This window comes from Miscanthus floridulus, chromosome 10 (genome assembly GCF_019320115.1).
Source record: "Miscanthus floridulus cultivar M001 chromosome 10, ASM1932011v1, whole genome shotgun sequence".
Lineage (NCBI taxonomy): Eukaryota > Viridiplantae > Streptophyta > Magnoliopsida > Poales > Poaceae > Miscanthus > Miscanthus floridulus.
In genome coordinates this window covers 17,873,331-17,898,365 of record NC_089589.1, presented here as the reverse complement: position 1 = coordinate 17,898,365, position 25,035 = coordinate 17,873,331, and the positions used below count along the sequence as shown (strand labels likewise).

At 46.8% G+C, this 25,035-nt stretch overlaps 3 protein-coding genes across 3 annotated transcripts in view; all 3 read left to right on the top strand.

Moving 5' to 3' along the window:
• On the top strand, nt 1-24,670 carry LOC136488095 (cysteine-rich receptor-like protein kinase 44). Its single transcript, XM_066485130.1, has 11 exons — nt 1-23; nt 270-320; nt 924-1,031; nt 1,196-1,368; nt 1,462-1,723; nt 2,357-2,579; nt 2,687-2,807; nt 21,967-22,173; nt 23,743-23,925; nt 24,011-24,269; nt 24,663-24,670. The coding sequence occupies exons 4-11, from the start codon at nt 1,210-1,212 to the stop codon at nt 24,668-24,670; spliced, it is 1,422 nt and encodes a 473-aa protein (XP_066341227.1). The 5' UTR covers nt 1-23; nt 270-320; nt 924-1,031; nt 1,196-1,209.
• On the top strand, nt 16,122-16,771 carry LOC136487128 (BAG family molecular chaperone regulator 1-like; the record flags this gene model as incomplete). Its single annotated transcript, XM_066484253.1, has 3 exons — nt 16,122-16,263; nt 16,353-16,627; nt 16,760-16,771. Coding segments are annotated over 3 exons (429 nt in total), but the record flags the coding sequence as incomplete, so codon positions are not given.
• The window catches only part of LOC136487771 (cysteine-rich receptor-like protein kinase 44), a 33,386-nt gene continuing 32,502 nt past the window's right edge, over nt 24,152-25,035 (top strand). Inside the window, exon 1 of the mRNA XM_066484882.1 lies at nt 24,152-24,269. The gene's annotated coding sequence lies outside the window, so the exon portion shown is untranslated. The remainder of the gene's footprint in view (nt 24,270-25,035) is intronic.

Below are 25,035 nucleotides of genomic sequence, written 5' to 3'. Positions count from 1 at the left end.
TTTCCATTTCCCCGGTTCCCCAGGTCCAGTTTAGTTCCCCAAATATTTTGCAAAATTTTTCACATTCCCCGTCACATCGAATCTTTGGACGCATGCATGAAGCATTAAATATAAATAAAAAATAAAACTAATTACACAGTTTAGACGAAATCCACGAGACGAATCTTTTAAGCCTAATTAGACTATGATTAGACACTATTTGCCAAATAACAACGAAACTGCTACAGTGCTTCATTTTGCAAAATGAAGTCATCTAAACAGGCCCCCAGTCAATGTCTTCATTTCTTCGCTGCACCATTAGGCTCTGTTCTCTCTAACAGGTGCGTAAGCTTATTTCTGCTTGCAGTCGGTGGTACTTGCCATAATTATCCTTGGTTACAGTATTAGTTCATAATAAGTAAGCTAGGTTTCTCCTAGTCTGATTCTGCTAACTTTTCTGAGGTGTAGTGGGGATCTCTGATACACAGTGCTTGTGTATCAAGGCCAAACCGAGGTCCAGATCTGATTGTTTTCTTAGCATTTCTGGCTATATCTGAATGCTAGTTTCTGGAGTTTTTTTTTTTTTTTTGGTTTTCTGCGTTTGCGGTTAAGCACTCTTGCTGTTTATCAAAGTTCTTCAGTCTGACTCGTCTCTTATTATGAACGTTCTTGTACATGATGTATTGGATCCGGTGGCCTTCGCGGCCAGAGTGAACGTCTTGTGCTGCTATAGTCGCAAGATTCTTGTGCATATATTGGAATTCCTGTTTCCCTTATGCTATAGTTCCAAAGCTGAATTTCGATTGGAATTTATGAGGTCAAATGTTTCTAGATACTGCTGATAACCACGCACACCAGGCTTCTCTGCGGGTCAGATAAGCTTCACGAAATGATAGACGAAACACTGGCCACGAGTCCCGACCATGTTCCGCTCTTCCCTGTAGTGGGCGCCCTTTCCTACCCCGGCAGCTAGAAGCAGAGCAAGGATCGAGAGGCCTGCCGGCAGTGCGCCCCCTTGCTCCCGCGTGTGGCAGTGCTGAGACGTCACTGTTGTTCCGTACTTATCTTTGCTTAGTTCGGCAGATGGCAGTAGACAGTTCCGCAAATAATCTTTCATGTTTTTTATTATGGTTCTGTTAGTCTTTCCTGGTCAACTGGAAATTTACTGGATCTGGCCTCATACTAATGTATTGTGCATCTTGTTTGAAGGGCACAGTTGTTTAATTTGAAATGGACTCTGAAGCCAGTATGTTGGATCACATTGAGCGCATGCTACTTGATGAAAGTGCAGAGCCGTCAGACATGCCATTATCATTTTTAAGAGCAATCACCAATAATTTCTCAGATGAGCAGATAATTGGCCGTGGTGGGTTTGCTGTGGTTTACGAGGTTTGACTCGCTCTCAGTTACCCCAGCATATACCATAATAGAGACACACGAGTTATTTCTGACAAGGCAAATGCTCTGACTTTTTAACTGCAGGGGCGTCTGCGAAATGGACGATCCGTTGCCGTGAAGAAGTTTTCCGATACGACTGAATTACCTGATAACAGATATTACATTAAGGAGGTTGAATCCATGATAAGGTTGAAACATAAAAATATAGTACGGGTTTTTGGATACTGTGCTGATACGCAGTGGAAAATGGTCCAATACCATGGAAGACATGTGATTGCAGAAATACGACAACGGTTGCTTTGCTTTGAATTTGTGCCTGGAGGAAGTCTTGATAAATATATATCTGGTACGACTGTGTTGAAAGTAACATTTTGCATCTTTATTTTTCCCCTGAATATTATCTTGTCCAAGCATCTCACTCGTATGATACGTTGGCTTTGCAATTTTTCAATTGTGTGGAAATATCTTATCGATTGCATAAAATTGCACGATACTTAGCTTAAGTTGCATCACACAACTTCAGTTAAAATTTATTGCGATATAAAAATTGCGAAAGAAACATATGTGAATTGTTGGACGTTTATGTGGTTCAAAAAAGGAGACTGGAAAATAAGAAAAGTTTGGTCATCACTTAGTTAGATACTCCCATACTTCTATTGTTTTCTCCAATCCAAAATGTAATTCATTTAGCAGATTAATACAGTCTAGAAAGTGATATTTCTACGAGTATGTTATTTCAAATAAAAGTGGCTATTCATTATGAGTGTTATTTTCATGGAGAATATATTACTTTTCAATAAAAAACATGTTTTTTATTTATTGATTGCCAAAGCTATAGAAGCTTGACATAAAGGAGTCCTAAAACAGTTTATATTTTGGATGGGATAGTATTATAATCAGTTTTCAATGGGGCTGCACACACTATCTAGCATCTCAAGGATGCAATAACATGTCCACTTTTTCTTTCTTGGCTTTACAGATATGTCTGAAGGACTCGAATGGAGACAGCGCTATCAAATAATCAGGGGAATTTGTGAGGGCTTGCATTATCTTCATGAGGAGAATGTTCTGCACTTAGATGTTAAGCCTGGAAATATACTGCTTGATTATAATCTTGTTCCTAAAATTACTGATTTTGGTCTCTCAAGATGCTTTGATGATAAGCAAACTCGAGCCACTACAAGAAATGTGATGGGAACATTGTAAGCTAATCTCGCCTTTGAAAAACTTTTAGTTTCACTAGGATATATTTGTTGTGTTGCACCTATTGTGCACCTTTACAAGTTAAACGTTATACGTCTTCATGCAGGGGATACATGGCACCAGAATCTTCCAGTGGAGTGATCACTTTCAAGTCAGATGTATATAGCCTTGGTATTATAATCACGGAGATGCTGACAGGAAGAAAAGGATACTGCCAAATTGAATATGTAAGGAAAATTTTATATGACCCTTCCATGATAAAGGAAATACATTAATCGGGTTATACAGAGCAGTTCGTAATATAATATTGTTTTCCGAGCATGTCTAGTTGTGGAAAGTAAATTTGGTTCCTGAAAAAAAAGTCAAATCATACTATTTTCTTATGTTCCTGTGTCCCAGAAAATTTTGCTTACAAACAACAATGATAATAGTTATCCCAACAAGCTAGAGTATTTTGTCCAAACAAGCTAGAGTAGTAATGAAAACAGTAATATTAGAAAAGGTAGCCGATATCTTAGGTCATGGTTCAGGTATGTAAATTGTTAATTAATTAATTTATTTCTGCATACCTCTATCCAATGAATAATAGTTCTTGAGGTATATTTTGTCCCAGATTGTCTCAGCTAGTGTTGGTGTAACACCGTACCCTGCATCTAAAATCTGGTAGTGTTGGTATAACACCCTGTGTCCAAAATTTGAATGTCCCAAATTGTCTCAGCTACTGTTGGTGTAACACCGTACCCTGCATCTACAATATGGTAGTGTTGGTGTAACACTCCATGTCCAAATTTAAATGTCCCGAATTGTCTCAGCTAGTGTGTTGCTGTAACACCCTACGTCTAAAATTTGTTTATGGCTCAGCCAGTAATAGGCCCAAGATTTCAGGTGCCTAGAGTAAACAAAAGCTAGGGGCCCTCAATAGAAACATGTAAATAATAATTAATACTTTCTACTATGTACAAAAAATAATAACGAATATGTATATTAGTATATGTAAAATATTATCAACATTTTAAATTAATCAAATATGATGTTCATGTCAAATAAATTTATACACATTACCCCAAAAGTTTTTTCTAACATTCATAGATGCTACCTCAATTAAGATGATCTAAATATGAATATCATTCAGCAGTTTCTTCTCATTGTGTAAAGTTGCCACGCTACTTCTCCACTATTTTTCTCTTGGCTTGTAATCAAGATTAATCCAATGCATTGGATCACCAATATCCATAACAAAAAAGGTTCATCACAACTAGTATATCAATATCTAGAAAAAATCTAGCAGATAAAATAAAATCTGCATAACAGTGACCAATTTTGAAAAACCAATTAGCACGTACATAGTGCATGGGACAAATCAATGATTACATAGTCCATTATATGATTGTACAAAGCTGCCTATAAATCAGGTTCAAATAGGGCCTGTATCGTTGGGACTTTGAACCGCACAGCAAATGCGGACTATTGGTTTTAGTAATCGAATACTAGTTTTGTTTATATATATAAAAAAACTTGATTACCTTCTTCACTCTGATCGGATCCTGAAATCAATGATGGATCGGGTGTTGGTGTGGCCGCGAGGATTTGGGAGCAAAATTGCGAACTCATCATGAGGATTGGCCGATCTGGGCATGTCACAACCTGTTGCAACACACATACATACATTGGGGCCCTTTTGATTTAGAGGCCTGTGGTGGCCGCCCCCCTTGCCACCCCCATCCTCAGGGATGGGCCTGGGGCAGCTCCCATGTGGAACAAGTCCACATATGTATAATGCCTTTTTTTACACTTTCATCCAAAAATCCTTGTTTCGTGTAAAATATTAACTAGGAGGTGTTATATTTGAAATGACAAGCATTAGTTATAAACTGGCCTGAACCATTTTTTTTAGGGAAGTCTGAACCTATTTAATTAAATGATCAATGTGGGACTAATTCCACCACAACACAACACATAGGCCGCAACGGGCTTAGAGCAAAACACTAATGGGCTAGGATATTAGAGTTGTACAAGCATTTCATCAATTAGTTTTACTCAAAGTCATCATATTTAACATTATTTTAAACTGAAGCTTCCAATGTTCCCGTTACAACCGCATATCCAAAGCAATATGCACATTTCTGTTGTAGTCACTGGCTTACTGTTAAACACACATTTTGTGCACCATATATATGTACAATACTATGGCTCTAATTGTCATCGCGTAGAGTATACACTTTAGTTTCTAATACACCATTCTCCATACACACCAATGATGGAGGGTACCAAAAGATAATGTCATTTCATCCACTGGCTTTGATGAACACTATTGGTGTGGTGGTGGAGTCGAGGGTGGATGATTCCACCCACCAAAGCTAAAAATCCTGATATACACCTATTTATGGAGTTTAGTATTTATATGTCTCTGGAGTTTAATGGTTGTATGTATCTCTAGTTGGTACAGAAGCTAGAAGTTATGCTTCCATAATCTAAAAAAATATCAGCTGGCTTTTATTCTAACATCTTCATCGGCATCACCTTATATCGTTACCATTAACATGAAATTATGAAATGCACCCTTTTCTAGCAAGCTTCCTCCTTGTGCTCAGTTGCAATGAAGTAGTATGTCATATAGTCCGTTTTGGTTCAACTAATTAAGATTAAAAACATTTGAGGAAATAGTTTTGTCTCTTTTCCAAATTTCAGTATCCTGTTAACCCTGTTCAACACTTGTCATCTTCACCTAGAACCACATCATCAGAATTACTAGAGCAAATATGAAGGCCATATTTTATTGTATATCCCATATGTCCTCATCCATCATCAAATCAAATAAACATGGACTCATAGCTGATCATCATCAAAGCAAATAAATCATGTTGTCCTTTTTAATTAGAAAATCACCAATATCATGACACTTGTGTGAACACTTGTAACAACACAAGCTTGTATATAGATTGTTGATAAGGACAACATAATTTGTTATAGAATTGTGAATCTTGAATGAACACACCACATTATATTCTTCATTGTTGCCAAAGGGCCTCTAGTCCAACTAGTTAGAGCGTCCCGGCGGCACTCCTCAGGTCCTGGGTTCGACTCCCCATGGGAGCGAATTTCAGGCTGGAGTTAAAAAATCCCCTCGTCTGTCCCACACCAAAGCACAGGTCTAAGGACCGGCCCGTTCTCACAGGGCGACGGTGCCGCTTTGTAAGGGTGGGGCAGGGGTTCGGGGGTTTTCTGGGCCTGCGTGAGAAGGTCTTCTTCTTAATGCAATGCCTGGGGGTGGTCATACCCTCGCAGGTCTAGTTTTTTATATTCTTCATTGTTTTGTCATAAACCTTCGTTTCGTTAGTGAGAACCATGTATGCATTGATCGTTCATCTATACTTACAGCTCTTCACAAGTAGTCTAATCATGAAAATCACTTCCACCCCCAACTTGCACAAGATGATCTCAAAAAGGACTATCAAGTCTCGGACAATGGCTCAGGTGCTCCACAACCGAAACTTGGGTGTCTCGTATCAAAATAGCTTTAACACTACAAGTACCGGTCAAGTACCTTCACATTTGGGACATGGTTGATGGTCTGGTATTGCAGCCCAACATCCCTGATCAGCAGCATTGGAAGCTTACCATTATGTGGATCCTACACTAGCAAGTTGTCCTACACTACCTTTTTCCTTGGAAATATCAAGTTTTTGGTCCATGGAAAAGGATTTGGAAGAGTTGGACCCCCTGTTAGATGCAAGTTCTTCCTTTAGGTAGCCATCAATAACTGGTGTTGGATGGCCGATCACTTAGATATATATGTGTGGGTCACCCCACAAACCTGCCTGCAATCTTTGTGATCAGGCCGAGGAGACAATTCGGCACATCCAGAATTTGGCACTGGACTATTGATTTTTGTTTAGATGGTGGGTAAATACCCTAAGAAATACTCCCAAGGAGATGCGCAAGGGTTTGAATTCCCTTATCATTTTGTGTCTTGGGAAGTATTGAGATTTAGGAATGCTTGTGTGTTCGAGGGAGCTTTAACATTCCGGGCTTTCTCCAAAATGTAGCCGATGAGTGGAGCTCTTGGTGCTTAGCAGATGCTTCTAACCTCCAGGACTTGTTCTTAAGGTTGATTGCCATAGAACCTTTAGTTTCTGGATGGCAGTCTGGTCGACCCCCTTGGTCGTGCTTCCTATAGTTGTTGGCATGTGTTTTGTAGTTAACTAGGTGTGTGGGGCATGTTTTTTTTTTGCCTTGCTCTTATACCGTTTCTCTCCTGCATAATTCGTGGAGTTCCCTAGCTATTTAACCTGCAGGGCAGAAAACAAAGCTAGTTTTTTGGAATGTTCATCTTTCTTAACTAATATAACTAAATTGTTGTTCGATAACTCTTGACTAATATGTTCATGCATTGCATAGCTCCAATGATAGTATGTACAGTTTGGAATACCACCATTGTTTTTCAAGAATTGCACTAATATATTTCACTCATTGCTGGCACCCTGTTTTGATATAAAAATTGTGTTGACCAAGTTAGCCACACTAATAATATATCTACAAATGCACTATTTTATCTCAAAATGGCAATGTATTAGTCTTATGATTACCCAATTATGGTACTGTTATTTGTTATTTATCTATCCTTTTGTGCATAATAAAAATAAATATATATTTCTAGAATCATAATTTTAAAATCACAATTTTATTCCATACAATAGACTACTAATGATCTTTATGACGACACTTTGTGTTGGTGTTTTGTAAACTGGGTAGTAAATTTATACAAATATAGCGCTGCTCAAGGAAGACGATGGTAGCATCCAAAAGACACAAGGATGTATATTGACTCAGGCTAGAGCCCTACGTCCAGTCTCGGAGATGATCGAGTGCGTGTTCCTCGCTTGAATACTCTTAAGTTTTTACAATGGGGGTGCAAGAATGGTGGAAGAGGTAGGAGATGGAGCAAGAGCTAGGAGATGGATTGCCCGAATGTGAGCTTCAGGAGACTGGTCTTACAAAATGGTCAGAATCCCTGGAATGGGTGCCCTGGCTGCCCTTATATAGAGTTCGGGGCCAGGTCACATACGAAGAAGGAGGTTCTCTCGACCGAGGGGGTTGTGAGCCTGAGGGAGGGGCCTAGATAACTTGGCTTGCAAGTAATGCCATCTTGTGGTGCACGTTCGGACGTGGCTATCGTCATGGTCTTGCGCCCATGTCACGGTATGGTGTGGCGTGGTGCTACTGTGCTGCTGGTGGCAGTACTATAGGCACGATGGTGGTTCGCCAGCTGTCCTGTGCGACGTGGTCTTCGCCGTGGCCTTCGTCATCGCCTCCGCTTGTCCCAGGGGCGTTGTACCACTGTTGGTAGCCGCCCCTAGGTCGCTGGTCGTCTTGTTGGCTTGTGGAGCTAGGGGCCATGATCCTGAGCCTCTAGGTCATGGCTCCTACTGGCCTCTAAGTCAAGGCCACCGTCGTGGATCCTATCCCGCGGTGGGTGGAGTCGTATGTATGTCTCGTCGGGCCATATTTAAATGGTGGGTCACCATACTGGTCGTCACCGTCGAACGGTGTTGTCTTATCTATACCGCATGGTGCAGGGATGGCGTCTGACCGGATCGAGGTGACCACTGTCGCCTCGGTCCTTGCGGGGTTAGTGCGGCGTGCCTGCTCTTGTCGGAGCAGGCGCGCTTGGCGAGGCCCGGTCTCTCCCTAATCCTCCCAGGGGTCATGACGGGGAGAGGTCATGAGTCGTTTGCGCGGCGCGGTGAGGGCAAGGTGAGGGGTAGAGGTCATGGCCAACCCCTTCCTTCAGTACCAGGCCCAGGTCCGCGTGGCTTAGCTGGGCCTCGATCGCTTGGGCTTGTTCTAGCTGGCGTACCATGGGTTGTCTGGACTGCTGACTAGTTGATGCCTTAAAGCATCTGGGGATCATAACCCCAACAGTAGCCCCCAAGCATTTTTACAATCATGAAGTGATCATGAAAGCGTTTATATGCATGTGCTGAGTGCGGGTTCGTAGTCGTGGCTGGCTTGGGCTTCGCTGCTCGGTCCCTTGCGGGCTAGTGCGTTCAATGCGGTAGGTGGCTGTTGCGTCCTGTCCCACCAGGATGCCCTGACGTTGTGGTACGTGACTGCTAAGCCTGGCCATGTCGGTGTGCTGCGTATCAGGGTCCGTGATCCAGGCTGGACCATGAAGTCTTGTCGATGGTGTATCGGCTCCGCCTTTGGGAGGATCTCGATTTCCCAGACCTCACGCGGGTATCTGACACTGGCTGTGACCTCCCGTGGTTCACCACATGGCACAGGGGTCTCAGGCTGCTCAGTTTGCCCTTGGGCCTTTAAATAGAGGCCTTCCTTCCATTTGAGCTACTTGCAACCACATCTGCGAGCTACTTTTTAACCCCTTTGAGAGGCTAAGTTAGAGGAAAGAAGAGAGAGAAATTTGAAGAGAACCATGTGGTTCCAAGCATGTGACCCGCTGGGGGTCATTTGCGGTGGCCAGAAGCCGTTGTTGTCCCTTCTAACAACTGGTGCTAGAAGGGATCTTGCGAGCAAGGGAGGATCGAGGCGGTTGTCGGGCTAGTCACCAGTCCTGGTGGTTTCGGCGCTTCCCCAAACCCTTAGGTTTGGGGTCGCTGAAACTCTAGCTCCGAGGACTACAGCTAGCTTCTCCCGAAACCCATAGGTGGCCTTGAGAAGTCGCCCAAGTTTTGGGAGACGCGTTGCAGCATCTCGGTGACCCCGTCATGCCTTCCGCAGCATGATGGTAGTGACTTGTGAGCCTGGCCTGGCTTTGCCTTCCTTTCTCGTCCTAGAGGCTATGATGCTACGAGATAGTGCGCGAGGTGATGCCATTTTATTGTTCCTCCCACACTTATAGCAGGCGGCCCTAGTTGTCTCCCCGACGCCACTCGTGTGACAGCGTCGTGGTTTAGTACTTAATAAGTGGCTCGATCGCTCCTATACTTAAGGATGATCGATTGGGGAAGGCTTTCCCTTCTTGGGTATTTTCTACAGCCCTTGGGGTGAGCCCCCGAGCCTTAGGCTCGAGGTCGTGCCCTTGGTTTAGGGTTTCTAGGCAGGTTGTTCCGTCATGATGACCCGAGGAGTCGTTCCCTCGACCTCTTTTTGCATGGTCACAAGGCCGTGCTTGGGCTCATAGGTCTTGGACCTCTTGTTTTTTCCATGTGACCAAGTTGTGATCATGTTTTGGGCTTTGCATTGCTTCACGTGGAAGTCGCCTCTGTGTCGCCCTGGCCACTTGCCTCATCGATCTCTCCGGGAGAGGCCGTTGTCCTCTGATAGTTTGTGAGTCTTTTGAAGCTGACCTTGGGTCTTTGACCTGGGTGCCGGGGGGAGTTGGTCGTGGCTTGGCCTTGACTCATAACGGGGTCGTAGGGACCCGGCCCCGTTTTACCCCAGCGCCCTTGCCGACCTTGAGAGGTCATGTTGCCTCTTTACGGGCAAGTTAAGTTTTGCCCCACGTGGGGAGAGGCATGTCCACCGTAACTACGTGGTCGGAGCGGTGCACCTCGTCGGGGTCGATGGGTAATTCAAGCGGGACCTGATATCCTCCCCAATCAACATGGAGTTTGGCTATGCCTCATCAAGAGACGTCCCATAAATCATCGGCCATCAAGCCCATTGGTCCCCAACCGCCTCTGCAGCGGTCAGAGGGCAAGATGCCTCCCCCAGAGGGGGTCAACCCGGGCGACTTCGAAGCGGACAACTAGAACACAGAGAGAGATGGTCGTGAGGCTCCACACCACCAGTTAGAGTCGCATGGGCCCATCTCCTCCCTGCCCCTATCCCTTTGTGGCCCTAAGCCCTCTAAGGGCTGGCCTAAGAAAGGTTTTCCTAAACACGACACAGGGTCACGGTCGCGGTGGGTCATTTTGCACACAAACCCGAGGGGCAGTTGGCCTCCCTTATCTTGTCATGGCATAATGGCGCCCACTTGCAAGCAGTCGTGCGCCGCGAAATGTGGGCGCGCAAATTGAAACGGTTATGGAAAGTGTTAACGTGTGAGGCTTACTTGGTTCATGACGCTGGGCGAGCGACTGCCTCTTCGCGTCCCTCCCAATCGCTTTACCTGCTCTGTAGGATTTCCCAAGTAGTTAGTAAATGTGAGTGAGTGCGCGCGTGCCTTAAGAGTTCATAGTGAGTATAAATACGCTACAGTGGTACGGTGGGGGAGGCATTTGAGACAAATCGCTTGCCTTGCTACTTCCTCGTCTTCGTCCTCGTGTGCACGTGGCCTCTTTTCTATCCGCCGAGATGGATCATGGCAAGCGTCCGCGAGAGGAATTGCCATAGGCTGGAGGACCACCACCGCGCCTCCGACCTTGCTTGCTCGAGCCAGGGTAAGTGTTTAGATGATGTTTTGAGTTTGGAGTTTGACCTGTATTGACCGTATGCACTTCTAGGGCCATGTCCCATGCCGTGGTGGCGACTGGAGGGTCATCCCGCGAGTGCCACACCATCGGAGGGGTCGGGTTCGTCGTCCTTGTCGTCGTCGTCATCCTTGGATGACCGGCGGGAGTTCCGCGAGCTGGTCAGCGCAGTGGATGAGGCTCACGAGTGCTTCTTTGATGCCACCCATGAGGTGGGCCAGTTGGAGCGCTACCTTGATGCCGTCAGGGTGGCCCTCGAGGCCTTGGAGAGGGAGACGACTGCCGCACAGGCTGCGACCACCGATGCCTAGGCTCGCATCGTGGGTTAGGATGGTGCTTCCGCTTGGCCATCTTGTTTATTGTTCATGGCTTCTGATCTTCTTGACTTCTTGTTGCCAGTGTTGGAAGAGCAGCTGGCGGCCTCCCACCATGAGATGGAGGAGGTCAGCCCCCGGGTGGTTCTCCTGATGGAGGATCGTGAGCGTGCAGTGGTGGCTAGAGTCGGGCAGGGAGTTGGCATTGCCCTCACCGTGGTGTAGCTCCGCACCGGCCAAGACCTCCGTCAGGTGGAACCCGAGTTCCCGTACCACGCCGGGCAGGTGGAGCGAGCAGAGCTAGTTGGCAACTTTGTCGCCACCACGGCCGCTGTCGTGGCCACTGTGGACATGGAGGGCATCCTCCACGGCAGTGGCCAAGGGCCTTAGGTTGTACATAGGGTCCTTTAATGAAGAAAATTTCTTAGCTTGTGTTTCTTGCTTCTTTTCTTTTGTGTGACACCGATTAGCTGTGCCTACCAATGATCCGTCATTCGAATGCCGCAGTTGCATGACCTCACCTAGGGATCGACCCACGAGGCTCATCCTAGTGCAACTCCGTTTTCATGACAAAAAGTGTCATAGGACAGTTCTGACGGCAACGCGCCTTTCGCCGACCTCTTTGCTCTGGGTCGTGATAACTTTTCTTCCCTTTTCCTTTCGCGCGGGTGCTTAGCCTTGCCTAGAGCTGGCTCTGAGGGTTTGGATTCATGCGACCCGTAGATGTGTGCCGATGCGTGATGCATTGTAGTGTAGCCCCTGCAAGTAAGCCGGGTCGATTGACACGGGACACTTGGGATGAAACACGTTGGCAGAGTGTTGCTCCGATGCGCACTTCTTGATACACAGTGGCGGCTGTGCTACGATATTTGGGCATAGGGAAGGATTCGCACAAATGATTGTGTACAGTAACTCAGCTAAGGAGACTTACATCTTGGGGCATCTTTGAAGCGAGAGCTGGTGTTCGCATCGCTAATCGTTTCCCTTGATACCCGTGGCATTTGGCGTGGTGAGACCTGGAATGTGTGGCTCATCGAGTCAAGGAATGCGCTGTGTCACGAGCCCTTCGGAGCTCATCGATCACGTCACCCTCGCACCGGGTTGTAGCAAGTATCATCACACATCATGGTCGAGGTCGCAGGGCACGACCTCCACGTGCTTCCCTACTGTGTGGGAAAGTCACGTTTGGGCCTAGCCCCCGAGGGTTCTCTCTCAGAGCTTAGTCCTGGCATGGCTTCAGTCGCCATTGTCCGAGCAAGCTGAGGCTTCGGGGGTTGGCATGCGACTGTCGTAGTTCTCCCATTTGCAGAGGTGGGCCTATTGAAGGTCGCCTCCTATGGTGATGATCCCATGATGACCTGGCATCTTGAGCTTGAGATATGTGTAGTTGGGGATAGCCATGAACTTGGCGTAGCATGGTCGGCCTAGGATTGCGTGGTAGGCGCTGGGGAAGTCCGTTAGCTCAAAGGTGAGCATTTCCATGTGGAAGTTGGCTCGACCCCTGAATGTTACAGGTAAGTCGACCTGACCGAGGGGCATGTCCTGAAGCCTGGGTATGACTCCGTAGAACGAAGCACCGGATGGCCGTATCACCACCCACGACAGCCCCATGGCATCATAAGTCTCGGTGTAGAGGAGGCTGAGGCCGCTTTCGCCATCCATGAGGGCATGAGATAGGCGGGTCGTGCCGATGATCGAGTCGATGACAAGGAGAAGCGGCCGAGTTGCGGAATGTGGTCGGGATGTTCCTTCCTGTCGAAAGTGATCGCGGTTTCCAACCATTTTAGGAAAGCCAGGGCGGCTTCGCCCAGAGTGGCCGCATTGACTACCCTGGCCGTGAGCTTTTGCCGGCGCTTGGACTCGTATGCCACCGGCCCACCAAAGATCATGAGGAACCCTTTTGGGTTGGGATACGCATCCCTTTTCCCCTCATCGCCGGTGGAGCCAGACGACGCATCTGTGCCAGGTGCCTTGTAGTCTTCTTTGAAGTAGAGCTTGATCAGGTTGCACTCCTTGAGGGTGTGCTTGACTGGATAGCCATGGTTGCGGCACGGGATCTTGACTATCTTGTCAAAACTGACATGGTTGAACTTGCCAGTTTTCTGCCTCTAGACCTTGTCGACCGCCATGACAAACTCAGTATCGCGGCACCTCTGACTGTCCTTCTTGCCTTTCTCGCATCGATTGCAGCCCTTAGCCTCGTCTATGGGTTCAGCCTAAGCCTTTACCTTATATTTTCAAAAGATTGCCCGGACGGCCTCCTCGCCAGAGGTGTGGCTTGTCGCGGGGTCGAGCAACTTCCACATCGTTTGTGGTTTGCAGCGTTCGAGCTCATGAACAAGTGCTTCATTGGTCATGCGAAGATGAACATGCCAAACACGTCTGCATCCATGATGTCGGGAAGATCATTGCACTGCATGGAGAAGTGGCGGATGTACTCGCGTAGAGTTTCTCCTGCTTTCTGCTTGCCGGCTTTGAGATCCCAGGAATTTCCAGGGCGCACATATGTGCCCAGAAAGTTCCCTATGAAGATGCGCTTGAAGTCTGCCCATGAGCGGATGCTGTCCATGGGGTGGTGCTCGAGCCATGCTCGGACGCTTTCCGTGAGGTAGAGTGGCAAGTATTGGATGATGAAGACATCATCGTCTGCCCTGCCTGCTCGATAGGCAAGGCAGAAATCCTCTAGCCATATGGCGGGGTTGGTGTCCCTAGAGTACTTGACGATGTTTGGGGCACGCGGAGACACGTCGGGAATGACATCTATCGGATCCTCTTCGCGAACGCCCACGGGCCGCAAGCATCCAAGCTCGGGCTGCGTCGAGCGTCTCGATTCCTTGGATGTCATCCATGGTTGTCAGGGTCATTGTCACCATAGTATGGTAGATCCTTGCCCGCCAAGTCCAGCCCCGGGCATGTCGCGCCTTGAGTCGGGCGGGCGTTGTAGTTCACAACATTGTGGCTGCGTGCTGGGGAAGGCTCCCACCTGCGTGCCGCCCCGTCATTGCAGGGTCAGAGCTTGCTTAGGGCGAGCTGCCCCTTAGGGCCTCCATGCATGGAGGAGATATGCATGAGGATGGCCTCGGGTTGCCGCCTCTCCGCCGAGCTTTGGGCCTATTGTACCGCCATGGTTTCTAGCAGGTCCCACAGCTCCTGGTGAACGTGCTTCTTTTCATCGATCTAGGGTTCTGGGGCTGTTCGCATGATCATGATGGCCACCGTGACATTCTAGCTGGCTCGAGGGACAACGGGTGTGTCCCTCTTGCCTTGTTGGATTTGATCGTACACGCGGCGTGCCCACGCCCGCGTGCCCTCGGCATCAAGATGTTGCGGACTAGGGCACCCGTCGTCGCGGCGCTCGTTGGCCTGTTCGGCTTCGTGGGCCCTAGCCTGTTATAGGTGCTCCTGGTCGTACTCCGCTTGTTCCCCTAGGGTGCGTCGAATCGGATAGGCGTCATCCTCTATGCCTCCCGCTGTCGCCGCTCTGCCCTCTGAGAAGTGCAACATGTTGCATTCCCTCAGTGGGTGGCAGCTCCCTTTGGAATCGGACTCGGAGTCCGTGTTCCTAGGGGTCGTTGGTAGGAGATCGTAGATAGACTCTGAATCTCGTTCCATCATCCCCACAAACCTAGGGGGACTTGGCATCGTTGAAAGGCCATTGCTCCTGGCCAGCTCTCGCTCGAAAAGCATGATCGCATCCCTCATTCCGGAGGGTAGCATGGTGCTGGGGTCCCAGAATTTGGCCTCTAGTGGCATGGACCCGCTCCCTATGAGCTGGGCGAAGACATTGGCCAGCGCATAGAACATGCGTTGGCTTTGTCCTGGCTCGGGGTTCGTCCCGTGGTAGGTGTCGATTCTGCATACTAACACATCTGAATAGATGATCGCAGGACCAGCACGTCCTGGTTCAGGATCAGGCGTTGGAGTGTACAGCGCGGCCGCATCCCCTTCGCTGAGGCATAGCTGACCTAGGTGGTCAGCTATGAAGTCTAGGTCCCCAAAGCGTAGGGCTTGTTCAGGGAGCACACTGAGATTGGGCAATGACCCATTGACGTCGATGATCTCGAGGCTTCCAAAGCGAATGCGGCCTCCGAGGGCCACGCCTAGAGCGAGTCCGACGTAGGCAGTGGGATCCATCGCTTCCTTCTCAACAAACACTACTACAAGATTGAATTTGCGCAGCGTTGCACTTTTGGTCTCCGTGGCGGGCACTGAGTTTGCCCGCCACGGTAAATACAGCGATTTACCGAGGCGGGCATTTTTTTATTTACCGTGGCGAACTTTTTTTGCCCGCCGCAGTAAATCGATTTACCGTGGCGGGCGCCTAAAGACGTCCGCCACGGAAAATACCCTATGTACCGTGGCGGACGTCTTAAGATGCCCACCGTGGTAAATCGATTTACCGTGGCGGGCGCATTAAGACGTCCGCCACGGAAAATACCCTATTTATCGTGGCGGGCATCTTAAGGCGCCCGCCACGGTAAATCGATTTACCGCGGCGGGCATCGTTTAAGTCCCGCCACGGAAAATCGGAGGCCCAATAGGCCCAAAGCGAGGCCCACTATTTCCGCGTCATATATATACACAGACTAGGGTTTCACTCGCACTCCCAGCAGCCGCGCCTCCCTCTCTCATCTCACTCTCTGCGCCGCGAGCTGCAGCTGCAAACCGTGCGCCCCCGTCTTCCCCAGATCCGGCGCCGCTTAATCAGCCCCTGCTCGCGCCAGGGGCCAGAGATCGTTTCAGGGACAGCCGAGCAGAGCAGAGCTGACTCTGCTTGCCCGTGATTGGTTGTTGTTGCTGGCGTGAGTGCAGGAGGAGCGGTTGATTTGATTCTCTCTGTCCGTCTCTCTCGCTTCGCGCGCGCGGCGGGATGCTGGTGCAGAAGCGGAGCCCCGATGCGGACGCCCCCGCCGGTGTGCCAGTCCCCACCATCCGCGTCAAGGTCAAGTTCAACGGCGTCTACCACGAGATCTACATCAACTCGCAGGCCTCCTTCGGTAATCCCCGTAGAGTGCACCGCGCCTGGCGATCCTAGCTACCTACGAGCTGCTTTCTGATCGAGATGGCCGGCGATGCTCTCCTGCAGGTGAGCTGAAGAAGTTGCTGTCGGCGCGGACGGGGCTGCACCCCGAGGACCAGAAGCTCGTGTACAAGGACAAGGAGCAGGGCTCCAAGGCGTTCCTGGACATGGCCGGCGTCAAGGACAGCTCCAAGATGGTGCTGCTTGAGGACCCCGCCGCGCAGGCCAAGCGCCTCCTCGAGCAGCGGCGCACCGACAAGGCGGATCCGGCCGGTGACGGCGTCCCGAGGCGGATCCGGTCGGTGGCGGCGCGCGGTGGCCGGATCCGGCGGGCGAGGATGGTTCGGCGCGGCGGCCTCCCTCCACCACGGCCACGACGCCGGGATCCACCGGTGGGCTCGCTAGTGGGCTCGAGAACGGGCTCGCCGGCGGGCTCCTGGTTTTTTTTGTTTTTTTTAAATGATTAACCGCAGCGGGCATCTTAACGTGCCCGCCGTGGTAAAAGTATATTTACCGCGGTGGGCACGTTACACCGCCCGCCGCGTTAAATCGGTTAACAGCGGCGGGCAAGGCCGCCCGCCGCGGTTAAGCCACGATTTACCGTGGCCTCTAGGCCGCGGCGGACGGCTTTGCCCGCCGCGGAAAACCGAAAACGCCCGCCTCCAGTAAAGTTTGTGTAGTAGTGAAAGAGAGTGCGCGACTGTCCCCTATCTGGTGCGCCAACTATCGGTGTTTTGTAAACCGGCTAGTAAATTTATACGAATGTCGCGCTGCTCAAGGAAGACGATGGTAGCATTCAAAAGACACGAGGATGTATACTGGTTCAGGCCGGAGCCCAACGTCCAGTCTTAGAGATGATCAAGTGCGTGTTCCTCGCTTGAATGCTCTAAAGTTCTTACAATGGGTGTGCAAGAATGGTGAAAGAAGTAGGAGATGGAGCTAGAGCTAGGAGATGGACTGCTCAAATGGGAGCTTCAGGAGTCTGATCTTACAAAATGGTCAGAATCCCTGGAATGGGTGCCTGGGCTGCCCTTATATAGAGCTCGGGGCTAGGTCACATACAAAGAAGGAGGTTCTCCTGACCAAGGGGGTTGTGACCTATCGGAGGGGCCTAGCTAACTTGGATTGCAAGTAACATTGTCTTGTGGTGCACGTCCGGGCATGGCTATCATCATGGTCTTGCACCCACGTCGCGGTATGGTGTGGCGTGGTGCTACTGTGCTGGTGGTGGCGGCACTGTAGACACGATGGTGGTTCACCAGCCATCCTGTGCGACGTGGTCTTCGCTGTGGCCTTTGTCATCGCCTCTTGATGTCCCCGGGGCATCGTAGCAGAGTTGGTAGCCGCCCCCAGGTCACTGGTCGTCTTGTTGGCTTGTGGAGCCAGGGGCCATGATCCTGAGCCCCGGGGTCGTGGCTCCTGCTGGCCTCTAAGTCAAGGCCACCATCGTGGATCCCATCCCATGGTGGTTGGAGTCATACGTATGTCTTGTCGGGCCGTATTTGGACGGTGGGTCACCATACTGGCCATCACCACTGGGCGGTGTTGTCTTATCTGTACCGTGTGGTGCAAGGATGGCGTCTGACTAGATCGAGGTGACCGTTGTCACCTCGGTCCTTGCTGGGTCAGTGTGGCATGCCTGCTCTTGTCGGAGAAGGCGTGCATGGCGAGGCCCAGTCTCTCCCCAATCCTCCCAAGGGTCGTGACGGGGAGAGGTTGTGAGTCATTTGCGCAGCGCGGTGAAGGCAAGGAGAGGGGTAGAGGTCATGGCCAACCCCTTCCTTCAGTACTAGGCCCAGGTCCGTGTGGCTTGGCTGGGCCTCGATCGCTTGGGCTTGTTCTAGCTGGCGTACCATGGGCCGTCCGGCCTGCTGACTAGTCGATGCCTTGAGACACTCGGGGATCATAACCCCGACACTTTGATTCTTGATTTACCTTTCACATTGTCTTGATTTTGTCTATACCTCTTGACCTATTACTAGAACCAAAAGCTGCACTCTTATATAGCATATTCCTGGATGAATATCTTAAGTTAAAGAACTTCTTGTTTGTAAATAATAATACTTAAATCACAATAAACTCAAAATTGTATTGACCACTACTACAAAAGTACTTTAGAAAACAAGCCCCTTGATTAACAGAGGATGACATTTTTATGAGCTGCCTCTGTAAATTGTTAGGCACCATCTCTATTAATCATTTATATAAATGGACATCTTAGGGAGGCGGCCTCTGTAAATTGACTAGTTACAGAGGCTAAGAGGCTCGTCTTAGAAAATGGCTATAACAGAGGCTGACAGTCTAGGGGTGCCACCTCGAGAAATGGATTAACAAAGGCCACACTTTTTAGAGCCTCACCGCTATAAGTAGTTGCATCAAATAGAAATCATAATTTTGTCATATGGAGTCAGACAAAGATGAAATATATATCCAAATTGTAGAGTTTGACGCAATCTACAGCTCTGTAGTTGACATGTTTTCTATTTGAAAATGTTTAGTCCCAAAATTTTGTATTAACTTATCACAATTTGAAATTTAATTTTAGAATTTTTGAATGGTCTCGGATGTTGACATGGTCTGCACCAAAGTTTTAGTTGTTAGTGTGATGTAAAACTCTAGTTCACAAGTTTTCGATTTGAAGTTGTTTAGAGTCCTAAAATATGTGTATGAAATTCTTAGATTTTGAAATTCAAATTTTGAAGTTTCCAAATGACTTTGAATGTTCATGGTCAATATCAAATTTGTAGTGGTCGGCGCGACATACAACTTTGTAGTTGATAAGTTTTTTATTTGAAGTCATTTATAGTCTCAAATATTCGTTTTATATAAGTTCTTATATTTTGAGATTCAATTTTTTAATTTTTTAAAAACTTTGGATGGAGACACACCCTATATCAAAGTCATAGTTCTTGACAAGGTCTAATATTTTGTAGTTGAAAACTTGTCATTTGATTTTATTTAGGTGTAAAAAATATTCACTACAAGATTATGAAAGGTTCATATAAAAGAATAACATCTTATACTCACTCATAAGTGATTGTGTAGTGCAGTCATAGAGATGTGTTAGACGAGACTAGCACTACAAGATTATGAAAGGTTCATATAAAAGAATAACATCCTATACTCACTCATAAGTGATTGTGTAGTGTAGTCATAGAGATGTGTCCGACGAGACTACAGATTATGGGTTTGAATCTTAGGACGCCCACCTGCATAAATAAAAAATGCCTTCCTTTGAAATTGCTTCTCGTAGTAATGGATTAAACATGCTATAGCTTAGTTTGCTTTGGTAACTCTGCTTTAATGATACATTGAAGCCATTCCGCAACATGGCACCTCTTGGTATGTTTGGTGAGAAATGCTTATGTGGATTTTTTATCATCAACATACCTTGCAAAAGAAGATTACTTTCATAGCAAGCTACAACTGTATGGTTACCAGACTTCTTATTCGCATAAGCATGCAATACTTTATCTGCGTAGAATGCAAAGTTTTTTTCTCAAAAAATGCAGGAGAGTTGCACATCATTATATTAAGAAGTGAAAAATTGGGAAAGAACCCATACAACACACCCCAGGCCAGCCAAAAGGCAAGCCCACACACTCATGCCAACTCACGCAAAACTCCCCCAAACTCTCTGATCCTTATGATATAAGCGCTCCCGTGTCTGTTTCAAAGGGTGACCAACAGCAGCACTAGGATCTTAACTTTCTGAATTGGGGGGGGGGGGGGGGGGGGGGGGGGGGGTCAGGAGGGAAATTCCTCGAGGCCCAGCCAATGACCATAGTTTTCGCTCTTCTCCAGCAACGATCAGAGTTCTTGCAATATCAGGGGCTGCTTCATCAAAAACACACCTGTTGCGATGAGTCCATACAGTCCATGCTCCAAGAATTATGAGAGAATTGATTTCTTGCAATATTATGTCACTAGTAGAACTACTCACTCTATCCCACCAATCTAAAAATGAGAGTTCAGTGGGCTGAGGGGAGAAGGATTGCAGGCCAACTTGTGATAAGAAACAGAAACAAAACTCTCTTGTGAAGACACAACCAAATAAGGAGATGATCAATGGTTTCGGCTGCTTGGTCACACAAAGGACAGCGCTCAGGATGAAGGAGACCCCGGCGAGCTAAACGATCCGCTGTCCAACATCTATTATGAGCAACCAACCACAGAAAGAAACAACATTTGGGCGGTACCCAAGTCTTCCAAAATTTTTCCCATGGCCCGAAAAGAATAGATCCCAAAAATAGGCCCTCATTAGCTGATTTAGCAGAATATTGACCATTTGAAGCAAGTCGCCATACGTGTCTACCTTCCATTTCAGGCTGCAGCTCAAAGTTAGATAAGAGGTCCCATAGGAGGAGATATTCAGTGATGACCCCAACAGTGAGAGCCCCCCATATGTTTGAGATCCATGATTGGTGAGGGCTTTTTGCACCGTTCTCTTCATGATGCGTCTCCTTACAGCAGTGACAGCGAAGAGACGAGGTGCCACATCTGCAATGCATTGTCCATGGAGCCATCTATCTGTCCAGAAAAGGGTTGTTGCTCCGTCCCCAACCTCTGAATAAATAGCTTCTGCAAAGAAGACCCTTGTTTAGGTACATGGATTGCGAGGTCTGCCCATGGGCGATCAGGTTATGTTTTTTGTAACCGGAGCCATCGCATTCGCTGGGCCCAGCCGAGGGACTTGAGATCTGCAATTCCTAACCCACCCAATTCACTAGGCCAACACACTTTGACCCAAGCAACCACACAGTGCCGTCCTTGTGCATCCCTGCGACCTTTCCAAAGAAATCCACACCGAATTTTATGCACTGCTTTGATGGCCCATGCTGGAAAATCAATAGCCATGAAGATATAGATAAGCATGCTAGTGAGCACAAATTGTACTTGAACCTTTCTCCCAAATTTGATCATCAGATTTGCTTTCCAGCACGGAAGCTGATCAGCAATGCGGTCAATAATGGGCTGGACTTGCTCCTTAGTGAGTTTCTTCAAAGAGAGGGGGCAAACCTAGATATTTGCATGGAAAACTTGCAAGTTCACATGGCAGCAAGTTCTGTACAGTTGCTAGCTCTGTTTCACCACATCTAATGGATAAAACATTGCTTTTCTGTAAGTTTGTCTTCAGACCTGTTGCCTCTCCAAACAGATCAAGAATGCCCATTGTTAAATTGATATCCCCAGCCTCTGGTCTAAGAAGTAACACCACATCATCTGCATAAATAGAAATGTGGTTTACAACTTTTTAGGGTTCAATCCTAGACTATATTTGCCAAAAGTTCTGGTCATAAATTTTAAAGGCGCATAATAACTTAATCAAATAATACTTATGACATAACTGTAAAATGTTTATGTGACCTTAGAACTGATGAGAAAAATTTATTGCCCTTAAATGGGAGTATAATTGACTGTGATCGTTTTATTAATGTATCATTGCATTCTGTACTTTTGGAAACTCTTCACTGAGAATGACCAATGTCTAAAAAGATATAAAAGACAACTCTTCCTGCTGTGTAGAAGTTGCATACTACAACGTCCGTCAGTTCATCATATCTAGTGATATATTCCATTTAAAGTACAAGTAAGATGTGTTTTGTAATTTATACTACGTCAGTTTTCTGAAATGACGATGCAATATTGTTTCCTGACTTCTAAGTGTTCGCATTTTTAGGTACTTGAAAGCTGGAAAACAAGATTGAAAATGCCAATGGGAGATACACTGGAACAAATAAGAGTCTGTGTTGAGATTGGCATCATGTGCATTGACAGTAACCCAGATAATCGACCGGATCTCAGGCATATAATTAGGGTGCTTAATGAAATGGAAAGCATGTACATGGTTACAGAAACTACCACAAGTTCTTCATTAGTAACGCAGGTAATTTTACCAACGCCACATTATTAATAAAGATTGGCACCAAAAGTGATGTAGATTCAGAATAAGGGGTTAATAGCAGCCAACACGGGCAAGTCTAGAGAAACTGGTACTAGTGTTTGGCCACATATTAACATTTTTTTTCAGTCACCGAATACTCCATACATCTTGAAATATAAGGGAGTCATGAGTTGTCTTTAGTTAAACTATCTTAATTAGGCTTATCAAATTTATAATGAAAATAATAATATATGCAGCATCTAGTTAGCATTGTTAGATATACTCAGACATATATTTTCATAATATATATGTTGGGTGCTTTGAAGCGCTTGTTGACGCAAGGAGGCAAGTACGCCCAGTCGGTCATCGCCTTGTCCTGCATGGCGCATGTATCACTACTGAGGTCCACCTGTGAGATGAAAAGAGGCATACAAGACGTTCTCGTTGTCCTGGTTTTTTCGGCTGCTAAAGAACTGCTCGCAGCGGATCCTCCTTGTCGTCGTACGTTGGGAACCACAGCTTGTGGTAGCATGGTTGGTGGACTGGAAAGGATCCCGGTGTTGTCGACGAGTGCGGGTATGGCGAGGGCATGGGGGCTTTGGGTGGCACCGTCTCTGGCGCGCGATGAACAACTTGTTCATTACTTGCTCCGCGGTCTCGGGAATACTAGATGACGCTGATCCTTCCATCTTCTCCTTGAGGAAGGCGCGTCCGACGGTCTCCTTGGCACGCTAGGTCTCCACTCGAGCTCCTTGGCAGTGGCCTCACGCTGCAGCTTTGCTTTGGCCGCAGCTGCAGCGTCGGCATCCTCCTTGGAGCCTCTATGCTTCATGTTGCTCAGGTGAGTGACGACATTGACAAGGTGCTGCTGCACCTTGTCTGTGCTTGTTGAGGTTAGCGGCGAAGGCCTCGAGCCATGCCTTCATCTCCGTGGACATGGTGGTGTTGTCACCCATGGATGCGATCTGGCCTCTGGATACCAGGTGTCACAGCCTTGCTGGGAGGGGGTGGGCGGCTGCTATAGATGGCGCAGGGGGAGGAGGATAGGCGGCGGCTATGGTAGGGCAGGAGGGGGAAGGATAAAGGGGAGAGCAACTGCTTAATTTTTGTTTAAGATCCAAATGGTCACGTGACCCCTATATTTATAGTTTCTATGGGACTTGATTTCCAAACAAACTAGAGGAATCCTTATAGATTTGGACTCTCCTTTTCTAACAAACCAATCTTATTTCCTAAACAATGTACTCTCCTTTCCTAAACAAATTATTTATTCCAAACTTATCCGAATCTATCTCTAATTTCCATCCTCTGGATTCTCCCTGGTGAGAGGGGGCCGGAGAGGCTATGTCGGCTGCCCCTAGCCCACGTGCCCCCTGGCTGTGCCTAGCTAGGGTGAGGCCATGGCTGGCCAAGGCCCAGCATTGGGCCTTTCTTGGCCTGTCATGGCGGCCCATATTTCGGCCCGTGACAGAATACAATAATCTCATAAAACCTATCGTTGTCAAAATCTGTCCTTTTGTAGAAAGTATGTTGATGTGATTACTACTAATATTTAGCTTATTATTCTCTCAGGGAAGTGATGAACATGTGATTACTGCTAAAATTATTGCAGCTATCACTGATGAAAAGCAGCAGAAAGTTTCGTTATTAAGTACGTTGCCTAAGAATTTACCATTCCAATTCCTCGAGGAAATCACTGACGGTTTTTCTAAAGAACGGGAGGTTGGCAGAGGTGGGTTCGGAGTGGTTTATAAGGTATGCCAACATCCTTTCGTTTCATATTTATATTTGCGTTTCATGCGAGAGTAAACCGAGTGGTAACATATGTTCTTTGCAACAGGGATTGCTTGTTGACGGACATTCCATTGCTGTCCGCAGGCTCTTTAGATTCCAGGGAATTCAGATGAAACACATCGCCAATGAGGTTAATATACTCATGGAGCTTAGACACAAAAACATTGTAAATCTCCTGGGATACTGCCACGAGGATAGGCATACGGCGGTAGAGTACCAAGGAAAACTTGTATGGGCTGAAACCTCTGAACAGTTGCTCTGCTACGAGTATCTGGACTACGGAAGCATCGACAAGTATATTTTTGGTATGACAACGAAGTCTGATGCGAAACCCTTAGCGCTGCTTAATGGTAGATTCACTTTTCTAAATGCCATACCGCACCAACCTTCAGCCACCAAAGGCATTCCAATTTTGTTTTTAGTCAGAGCATCAAGTTTGACAAGTTTACCAAGAAAAAAGTAGAAATATTTATGGTACTAGATAATTATAATTCGATTCACCATAAAATATATTTTCATAGTATGACGATTTATTGCTAATTATTGATGCAATTTTCTATAAATTTAGTTGAACTTAAGATGGCTTGAATTCAGATGGACCTAGAATGACTTTTTCTAGGAGAGAGATTATATATAAGTGGAGGGCAATGTATGGTACTAATACCTAAAACAAATCTGAACCTTTGATTTTTTTTCAGTTTTTTGAATTAATTAATTGATTGATCTAAGAAAAGAAAAAAAATAAATCCCCTCATCACGGGGCGCTTCCATGTTGATGTGCACCACCCTTACTTTTTGCTATATTTTACTATATTTATGTACAGTTTTATTTATGTTTGGTATATTAAATCACTAAATATTTAACAATCAAATCATGTGGATTCACATGCAAAAAATATCAGCAGAATCAAGTCATTTTCAAAGTTGTAAAATAAAAAAGATATACCACATATAATAAATTACGGATGCATCACTTAGATCTAGAAAAAAGATTTTTATATCTAAAACTTTTCTTTATTTATCATATTTTTCAAAATTAGAATTTAAATAAATACATATTTCACATATTAC